At 40.3% G+C, this 11188-nt stretch overlaps 1 protein-coding gene across 3 annotated transcripts in view; it reads right to left on the reverse strand.

The window, feature by feature from the left end:
- BRSK1 (BR serine/threonine kinase 1) overlaps positions 1-11080 on the reverse strand; it is a 71750-nt gene extending 60670 nt beyond the window's left edge. For all 3 annotated transcript variants that reach the window (XM_081932067.1, XM_081932066.1, XM_081932068.1), the window contains exon 1: positions 10702-11080. In XM_081932067.1, coding sequence (XP_081788193.1) covers positions 10702-10819 — 118 coding nt within the window. In that variant the 5' untranslated portion in view covers positions 10820-11080. The remainder of the gene's footprint in view (positions 1-10701) is intronic.
- Positions 11081-11188: the final 108 nt, after the last annotated feature.

Genomic DNA, 11188 nt, shown 5'->3' on the forward strand with positions numbered 1-11188 from the left:
GGCCAACGTAAGTGAAGCAAACTGGTACCAGTTCATGTAGGAACCCACCCCTGATTATAGCCCTTCTTTGACCTTGATGTTCAAATTCACATCATTGGGATGGGATATAAAGAAATGGGAACGGTGAATTTCCACATTAACTATTTTTTTCCCAGTCTCTAAATACATACCCTCCAGAGTGCCTCACGGCGACACAGCTGACAAATAAATGTAACAAATAAATAAATGGACAGACAAACAGACTGGCAATTGTCTAACATAACTGGTATATGAGAAAGGAAGACAGCCAATCATTAAGGAGGCTTTAATTTGTGTTTCTGTGCTGAGCAGGGGATTGCACTCAATATACTAAATAGCCTCTTCCAGTTGTATGATTTTATTATTCTTAGTGTATCACATCTATATATCAAACCAGCACTATCAAATTAGTCAGATTGGGTCTTAGACTGTGATATTCCTGCCTAAAATAAACAGCCCTGATAAATCACAGGAAAACTAAAAGAAGGGCAACTGCACTTGATCTAGATCAAGGGTGTCCAAACTTGGGAACTTTAAGACTTGTGGACTTCAACTCCCAGAATTCCCCAGCCAGGCTGGGGAATTCTGGGAGTTGAAGTCCACAAGTCTTAAAGTTCCCAAGTTTGGACACCCCTGATCTAGAGCAATGTTTCTCAACCTTAGCAACCTTAAGGTGTGTGAATTTCAACTCCCAGAATTCCCCAGCTAGCAGTGCAAGTTTAGTTATTTAATATTTATTTTATTGAAGAGAATGTATATGGCACTCATTCACTCTCAATGACTTTGGGAGGCTTTCAAAAAATAAAAAACCAATATACAAATGGTAAAAACAATAATACTCCCCCCCCCTACATCCACCAAATTTAAGAAGTATTGATCTGGAGACAGAGGAATAACAGAATAACAGAGTTGGGAGGCACCTTGGAAATCTTCTGGTACAATTCTCTGCTCCAGCAGGAAACCCTATACCATTTCAGACAAATGCTTGTCTAATCTCTTCTTAAAAACATCTAGTGTTGGAGTATCCACAATTTCTGGAGGCAAGCTCTTCCACTAATTAATTGTTCTAATTGTCAGGAAATTTCTCCTTAGTTCTAGGTTGGTTCTCTCCAGTGGTGGGATTCAAATAATTTAACAACCGGTTCTCTGCCCTAATGACCATCTGGGTAGGTGGGGCTCGGTGGTCATATGACTGGGTGGGCGTGGCCAACTCAAGGTCACTCAGTCAATGCGTGCTTCGCCTTAGTTGTTACAATGTAAGAAGGGTTAACCGGAGAGGCAGTTTCTGTAAGCAGGTCAATAAAGATTAGGCTAGAAACAACACTAGAATGTTTCTTTCCTGCCTTCCTTACAGGATTAGCCCTGTAAAGTGGAAAAAAAGAAAAGGAGATTTCTTCCAACAATCAGTTTTCTGAACTACTTAAAAAGTTACCAACAGGTTCTCCCGAATAGGTGCGAACTGGCTGAATCCCACTACTGGTTCTCTCTTTGATTAGTTTCCAATCATTACTTCTTGTCCTAACTTCAGGGGCTTTGAAGAACAGGTTGACTCTCCCTTCTTTGTGGGAGCCCCTCAGATATTGGAACACTGTTGTCATGTCACCCATAGTCCTTCTTTTCATTAAACTAGAAATACCCGATTTCTGCAACCATTCATCGCATGTTTTAGCCTCCAGTCCCCTAATCATCTCTGTTGCTCTTCTCTGCACTCTTTCTAGAGTCTCCACATCTTTTTATATTATGGCAACCGAAATTGGATGCAATATTCCAAATGTGGTCTTACATTTGCGCACTTAGTTATATGAAATCCAGCAGCCATGCTTTGCAATTTGCCAAGATATTTGTGTCTGTTCTTTCACCACCATCCCATCCCTGGCCCATAGTTGGAAACTTTGCAACATGGAAGGTGAAGGACGCGAGGAACCATTGCAGAACAGTCAGAACGGAAAGACACGTGGTTACACTCAAAAGTAATCTATGAGTACTTTAAAAAAAGTTTGCTCCTCAGGGTGTACTGCAGGTGGCAAGTGTTAGCCCAAAAATGGATGATCCTAAGACATTAAGCAGCGTAAGATCCACTGGGAACTCCAGGGCTGTGGACCATAGTAGGAAGAATTTTAAAAATCCTTGAATATAGCAGTGTTAATCCACTTCCATGCCAAAAAAACAAAGCAAAACCCCTACATGTCATTTGAGCTTAAATAAGGGGAAGGCTTAATTTTTAATGCTTGACAATGATCCTATTTTCTTTGTAGGCACTGGTCACAGCATCAAATATCAGGACAGAGGATTATTATTATTATTATTATTATTATTATTATTATTATTATTATTATTATTATTATTATTATTATTATTTTGCTAAATATTATTTTGGTGCCTTTTGCTATCTTCATAAGTAAACACATTAAAACAACCTCTCCTCCAACTGGTCACTTCCAAATAAATTTTGGATTACAATGCCCAGATCTCCCAGGCATTGGTATATGGGGTAGTTAGGGTGCTATCACATCCATAAAGTTGGGATATGAGGCTGGATTAAATATTTATCTTTTTATTAGAATATGCAGTCTTCATCGGCCTAGCATATTTGCAGTTTGATTTTGGCAGGGTTGTGTTTAGAGGATGCGGTCGGATGAGTTTTTGTGTATTTTTCTGCATGTTTAAAAAAGGGTGAAATTTCCCTGCCTGTAGGGTGTTTTTTCATAGTCTCATGATCTATGGTTTCATGTTCTGTGTTTGTTAGGCTGGAGCAGAGCCCCCACAAATAATGAGGGCCACCTATATTATTAATGAAACCTGAGAAGAAAGGGAAGGGGTCAAGATCCCATTAACGTAGTTTTCAATATTTAATCAATTTAAACAAGCTCATCTTTGTAACTCCCTTATCTTTCTTGCTAAGGATCCCTTTGCAAATTCTGATGCATGGATCTGTATTGCATTTTCTTTTATTGCTTGTTACAGAACTGTGTTAATTAAAAAAGATGTTAGCTGTTTGGTTCAAAGACCCTAGAAAAACCTATTTATCTTTCAATATATTATTAATAGATTAAAATATATCAGATTTTTTAAAAACTGTACTCACTTAGGCACTGCTGTCGTCATCCCCAAAGTACCAGCCCTGCACCCCTAAGAACTGCAGAAATGCAGTGGTCCCCTGCTTGCCCAACAGTGCAGCATTAGCAGCAACTATACTTGCATGCATCAAGCTCAGTCAACAAGCACTAAGGGAGTTCCAAAGAATTTCTCTAAATTGTTATGATTTTATTGCTGTGGTTTTATTTATTTATATCCCACTTCATTGTTTTTACAATTAACTCTAGACAGCAAACATACTTAATACTCCTTCCTCCTCTTAATGCTCTCAACAGGGAGATTGACACCACTGCCAAATTTATTTGTGTGGGTGTTTGATAGGAGGAGGGGCTGTTTTGGCAGTGATATTGACAGTGTCTTTAGGAATCTAGGGGTGGCAGGGTGGTTCAGCGATTAAGACGCTGGCTGGAAATCCGGTAGCCCAGGTTTGAGACCTGAGTGCCACGCAACAGTGTGAGTTCCCATCTTTGCCCCAGCTCCTGTCAACCTAGCAGTTCAAAAGCATGCAAATGCAAGTAGATAAGTAGGTACCACTTTGGTAACAGTGGTAACAATGCTCCATGACATCCTTCTAGTCACATGACTGGGAACCTTTTCAGCCAGCGCTGGCTCAATGGTCTTGAAACGGAAATGAGCAATGACTGGTGGAGTAAAAATCTGCAGAGACCCCTTTACTGTTTTTTAACCTTAGAAATCTATTCATCAGTTATGCCAGGCATCCTTCTCTGAAACAGCAGATGCTACTGTGGGAGTTGCCCTGTCCAAAGCGATGGCTCTCTTTTCTCTCATGGTTGTATTCTTAATTCTATTTGCCATATGAAAAGATAAGATTCCAATATTGGCACTAATGAGCTACAATAATTCTGGGAACTTGAGTTTGAAAAATGTTTATCATGGAAATGTATGCTACTTCCAAAGCAATTTCATTAAAGATGGTAACAAGTTTTTTTAAAAAAATAGTTTACAGGTAGTCTTGGACTTACAACAGTTCATTTAGTGATTATTCAAAATTACAACGGCAATGAAAAAAGTGACTTATGGCCATTTATCACACTTAAAGTCTTTGTAACATCCCCACTATCATGTGATCAAAATTCAGATGTTTAGCAACTTGTTCATACTTATGACCATTGCTGTGTCCCAAGGTCACGTGATCCCCTTTTACGACCTTCTGACAAGCATTAGTCAACGGGGAAGCCAGATTCACTAAACAGCAGGGTTACTAAATTATCAACTGCAGTAATTCACTTAACAGGCAAAAAAGATCGTAAAATGGGGCAAAATTCATTTAACAAACGTCTCACTTAACATGGGGAAATTTGGGGCTCAATTGTGGTTGTAAGTCCAGGACTACCTGTACATTTTATGGGAGGAATGGGGACAGGATCAGTTTCTTGTTGGAAAACATCTACAACATTAATTTGGTTCTACTAAATTATATGTACATTTGTATTTGTGCAGGAAATTTTCTCAGGGTTTCTCAAACCAAACCAAACCAAATAAAAATGAAAAACAAATGCATACTTTACATTTGCCTTTTCTTGGCTTGCAGTTTAAGAAATAAAGGGGCTTCTATATGATGCCTTAGCATTCAGGCCTATGCATTTATATAGATAATTTTTTCCCAAATGTTTAATAACATCTGTTAGTTTTACTTCCTGTTACAGATTTATTGTTGTTTGGATTCTTGTTAATCATCATGGGTTGGTTTTGCCCACAGATTTTATTTCTAGGGAACCTGAGGAAGTTTACTAACCTCTCATACAAAGCTTATCAAAAGATAAGAAGCCATAATATTAACTCTAATAAATGACTTTTATTTATAATAATTCAATATATTATGCTGTTTCTCCCACCTGCTTTACATAAAGGGCTAGAAGCAATTCTCTTGGGGTGGGATATATAGTTTCCATCTGTTCTTTGTTTTGGAAACAGTCTGATATAGTGTTAGATACTGTAGTTTACGTTTGACTGCGTGAGAATTAACTTTCACTGATTTTATCAAATTTCACTTTCACTTAACAGGTGGAATTGATCCCTTGGAAAACAAAATGTACCACCATTTTCTGGATTTGCTTTCTCAGCAAGTTTTGATAAGAGTCCTTAGCACAGTCTAAACTTAGGTATCTGTAGGATTTCCATCACTCCGTGTAGCCTATATTTAGTAATATAATGGCCTCCAAAATCCACCACAAATGAACTGAAGCACTTGAAGATCAAACATTTTCTAGGGATTTTATACAACTTCTTTTTATACAACTTCTGTTGGCCTAATAAGGACTCTGTCCCTGTAGAAGCCCCTGGATTTAAGCAGACTTCGAATTAATTAATACTTGGATGGGAAATTATGGGGATTATCAGTAATATAAACTACATTTGGAAGTAAAAACAATCATAACAAAACTATCAATGATAAACCTGTCCCATAACAAGATAGTCTTCATGAAGTCACCAAAGTTTGGCTTGTGGACATCTTTATAATTTTAGCTTTCCCCATCCTTGTAGCTGGGTGTATTGGAGTATCTCCTGGGGTGGTGGGAATTGAACTTCCTTATATAATTGAGCTATCGGATGTGTGTGTGTTCTGGGTGCTCTCAGAGCTTGGTTGTTTCCTAACTACTTTGGGTAATGAAATGTCTGCAAGAAAACAATCAAGCTCAGAGAGTACCAAGGATCCCTCATTTCAACCCTGAGCTATAAATATTCTCTTTTATTGATAACGAGCTATGTTTGCCTGCAGGAAGTGTTCACGCAATGCCCCCACCCCCACAAACATATTGTCCACTATACTTTTCATAGTTTCCTTTGAGAGCAACAGTATGTGAAATGTCATTGCCCAATTCCGCACCATTCCAGCCTGTAGAATTTACACTCTTACCCACATGTAAAATAAGCACATCTGTTCTGCTTTGCGAGATTTCGGTTGGAGTTTGCAGTTGAAACCTGAAGGATAACATACATGCAGTTGACTCAAAGTACCCAAACACATCCTCTCAAGAGGCAACCAGAGGGAAAGAGAAGAAAAAAGGATTGCAATTTGCCAGAAGGAGCTACAATGAAAAAAATGACTATTCCTAACACATCGAAACAGCAGTACACCATGATTTGATATATTTTGTGACATAATATTGGTGGTATTATTTGCAAGGCTGGTTACACAGAGGACCAGACTTTCAACTAGTATAAAAGGATTAGATTGGGAGCATGGAGGTTCAGTCTGAAATCCCCCATCACCCAGTGAACTCAGTGGGCAATTGGGAACTACAGCATTCACTTTTTCTTAGCACAATCTACTTTATACAGTTGTCGCTGTGAGGAAAAGAATAAAGGATGACCTTATAAATGCCACCTTGAAGGTCTTATCGCTGAAAGGCAGGATGTAAATCAAAAATGGTGGAACAGGATTCATAGGACTTAGAGGTCAACTCCCCACTCAGGCTGAAGTTCATTGCTGACTCAAGCCAGGTAGCATCCTAAGTCTAAGATACCTTGTCAGTGTTGTAGAGAAGGTAAAAATAAAGAGGTAAAGGAGGACCATGTGTGCCACCTTGAGCTCCTATAGGAAATATGGGATTAACAAATAAATATATCAATAGAAAAAAAATCACATCTTATTGTGAGTCAAACAATATATTGATGGGAGGAAAGACTAATTTTATTGAGGGGTTTTTGTTTATTTGGTTTTATTCTTTGTTCGATGTTATTTTATATAATGGTCATGAGTCCTCCTGGGATCTGGTTTCATGATGAGTGAACGCATAAATATTTTAATTAAATAAATAATAAGAGTTAAGAGACTAAAACTATTTAGATGTATGTCCCAAACGTGCTTTTTAAAAGGCAACTGAACATTTAGTTTCTTCTTTCTTTCTTTTTATAATTTTTTTAAATTGTTTTAATTTTTCAACATATAAACATTTCATCTTTCCTTAAACAGTGTATCATCTGGGTACAAATATCTCTGTGCAACAGCTTTCAGCATTTACAACAACATTCACATTAATATTAGGGTTTTTTTTTTTTTTGAAAAAAGTTTCACTTCCCATCCAAGAAGCTTTTTCAGTTCAAGAAGCTTCTTGGATGAGGTGCAATGTGTCCAGTTGCCTTTTGAAAACCACTTTTGGAACAACCATGAACTGGATGATTGAGAATCTCCATAAGTATTTAGCTTACTAGGTACAGAATATATCTCAGAAAAAATCACTGAGCTAATTTGGCCATTTCCCCATATGATAGATTCCCATTTAAATATCTTTAAGTATCCTTATCAAATTTATACAAAAGTTTGAGGGAGGTAGAGAAATCTCCATGTTCTATTTTTGGGGGGGGGGGGAGATTTCCTAACATGAACTTAAAGCTCATTTTTAGTTTTATTAGTGCCTTTCCAACCTAAATTTATAAATAAGAAGAGCCTAAGTTGGTAATTATTATTTTTTCCCCCAAAAATAATATGAACATACATAACATGAACATACATACAAAGCTTAAAATATCCATGGGAAATAATCATAGCTGGGAAGCATATTCTGAGCAAGAAAAAAGTTTTGCTTCTGGGTTGGAGTGAGGAACAAAGAATTTCAAAACCACATCTAGCAAATACCCCTAAGACCACCAGATTTTCCAGATACACATCTGTTTGTTTTGTTCCAGTATCATCATTCATGCTTTAGTTCTGGTGAAATACAAAACTGACAACATTTTGCAGGCTGTCGGCATCCCCAAGTGTCTGTTTTCAGTCCTTGCTTGTGTACATGGAAATATGTTGGCTTGCAAAGTAATGTTTTAATTAAAGATCCTAGCTTACACAGAATAACATAAACATGCTCAGGATAAGTTTAATTTAAGATTTGTTGCACTTGTGATAGATCAGCAAGCATGGGCCCAAACTCTGTAATCTTTATCATTGCTAAGGAATGCTGTTTGTGACATGGGTAAGACAAAGGCTAGCAATCTGGACTATACCTTCTCTGAAGTACTAAAAAGTGTTAATAAAAAGTAACTAATAACATGGGCTCCCACTGATTTCAATAGGACTGAAGTATGACTGACTTCCATAGAATCTCATCTACTGGGGTTTCATAACTGATATATTTCCTAAATCCAAGATAAGCAAGCTACCAGCTGCATCCCTGCCCAGACAGCATGCAACAAACCTACTTAAGGGATTCTAATTGCAAAAAAAAAGGTGAGGTTTCTCGTTATTATTGGAATATTTCCATAATTTTAGAACAACTTTTTCAGCGCAGCCATGCTTACCACCCATATCATACACAGATTCTTTTGCAAAGTTTGCAAAACGGTTTTCTCCATATCTGAATGATTCTTCATTGCACGGGCAGACGGGCCATTCATCATACACCCCATGTCCAGCTGGACCATCCCAGCTTAATTTGGGATTGAAAAACATAACTAAACAGGGTCATCACAGAGACACCGAAATATCTACCACTGTTTATTTGCATCTCTACTGCCAATAGTTCCTTGATGACCTTGGGCATGTCTCTTGTTTGTGAGCTTCACTTATTGCCTATCCGTCTCCTTCCCTACCAAACATTCAACTCCTTAAGACAAGGAAATAAATGGATGGGAATCCATGCCGATATCATCAGAGTAAAATGAATCTAAGTTCTCTGTTCTCTGGATGAGGCATCCATTTGCCCTACTACATTCCCCAATTGCTTCCCAGTTTCTGGGCTATTAGAAACAACCTGGTCTCTAACCCTGCCACCCCCACCCCCACTCTCCACCTCCAGGCCAAGAACAACATCCATCCATCTGCCCATTCATAGGGATATTCTTTAATCATCTTCGTATAAACTGTCTGCCGCCACAGTCAAGAAATGATTATTCAGCAAAATTGGCCCTTCCTTATTCCCTGCTGCCTCTTCTGTTTCTTTTATCCACCTGCTCCAGATCTTTATTATAACAATTTTTTTGGGGGGGGAATAACAACTCCCCAACATGCATACACACACATACGCTGGCAAATACGCAAACGTATCCTGGCCCCTTATACAGACAGGATGTCTTCTTCTTTCTTTCTTTCTTTCTTTTTTTTTTTTTTTTGGCCACTGCAGAAATCCACCTCCCCTCCACCCCCACTCCCTTTTGAAGCCTCAACGCTCTTTCTACCCACAGACACACAGAAATTAAAGGACCCGGGAGAGAGGCCTGTGGTCTGAGTTTTCCTGCATCATTGCAGAGAGATGGATAGATTCCCCCCCCCCCCAGCTCCAATCTTCCCTCCAGTGCCTGACCAAGAAAGAAGGCAAGGAGCTACAGAAGGCAGATTTCCATAAAACCCATTCTCGGGCATTTATTTAAGCAGTCGCTCTTGTAACCAAGCCCATCGTATAAACCCGCACAGTCGAATCAGCATCCCTGCAGAGAGGGCTTTTTTTTTTTTTAATCCCTGTTCCATTCATACGGAGTGCTGCAGCAGGAGAAGAGGTGATGGTGGAGGAGAGAGATGTATAGGCCTTCCCACAACAGTCTTCACCACCCTCAGATCCAGAGTCCCCACAGGACCGAGATGGAGAGCGATCAGGATGTCCAAGTCCCCATCCATTATTTTCCTAGCCTAGATCTTTGTGCTGGGTTCTCCCTCCCTCTTTTGGGTTTTCCTTCCTCCCCAACCAAGCCTGGTCATGCAGCAGTTTTTTTTTTTTAAGCATCAGCTGCACCTCTGACACCTTCTCCTTCAGGCCCCAATTGCCTGGCAAAGCAGCCTAGAAAGCAGCCTTAAAAGTGACCCAACCATGAAATCCATGGCTTACCTTCCCCTCTCTGTTTAAGTGGTTGTGCTACACACACACAACACACACACACACACACACCTCTTACAAAGACACAGAACATACATCTCTCTGTGACCATGTACACATTGTGTCTTCGAGGAATCTAACGACACTTCCAGCTAAGTACTAATATAGTTGTAGCCTTTTAAAAACCTATGCCTTTTTACTATTACAATGTTATTTCTTGCAGATTACGAGCATGCCAAATACACCTGAACAGGGGAAACATTTGATGTTCTCCTCTAACTATACTCCAGCAAAGATTAACACGATCTTGCTTCTAAGATTCACCACCAGCACCTTCGACATCTCCAATGATATCCCCCAAACCCCACCCCATGCCTACCTACCTACCTACCTACCTACCAAAAAGCTGTTTATCCTAAGCAGGGCACACATTTACTTCCCTTCCCCCCCCCCCCCGTCCCCAAACCTCTAGGAAAGTAGAATACAACCTTCTCTTAACACCTTCACCCAACAAACCTCAAATGAATTTCCAGAGGAGCCCTATGCTTCCCCACCCTCTCAGTCCCACCTTTAGCCTGTCATAGGATCAACAGTTCCACTCACCTACCACCTCACCACATTTTATTCCTCCCGGTGGGCCAAATTAACCTGGACCGTTTGGTCAAAACACCCCAGATGTTCCTTCATTATCCTCTGTCTTTAAATACATCCGAGGCCAAGATGAAGGCAATTTTCTCAGCTGCTGAGCTACTCATACCATGCCCACCCTGTGGAACTGGTGCTCTCTTTCCAGACCCCACTTCCAAATCTGCCAGAGACTCACCAGTCTGCCCTTTCCCCAGAGTCTTCTCCAGCCGATAGGGCCCCACATACTGAGCATGTTGCTGGCTCTGTTGCGACTGGTAAGGGTGGACCCCACCTGCTTCTTTGCCACCGGACATGGCTTTTGTCTGTCGCCCTTCTGAGCAACAATCAGAAACAGGGGGTGGTGGGATGGGAAGGGGTACAGCAAGGCGAGGCAAGGCCCCCCCAGTGCCCCCCTATAGGGACAATACCGAGGCCGGCATCCTGATGGGTTTAGCAGGAGGGGGATGCTCTCAGCATCAGGAAAAGGAGGGTAGAGAAGGAGGAAGAATGCTACAGCCCGGGTACCAGCATCATTCAGCTGGTCCAGACGATGCTGTGGATGAAGGATGTTCCTGGCGAGGCTCTTCTCCAAGGCTGGTCCTTCGCCTCCTCTCACTGCAATCTGAAGGGATCTCTCGAGCTCTCCCCTTACATCAGCATCCGGGCAACTGGGTGACAGACAC

Source organism: Natrix helvetica (assembly GCF_964273705.1).
Source record: "Natrix helvetica genome assembly, chromosome: Z".
NCBI lineage: Eukaryota > Metazoa > Chordata > Lepidosauria > Squamata > Natricidae > Natrix > Natrix helvetica.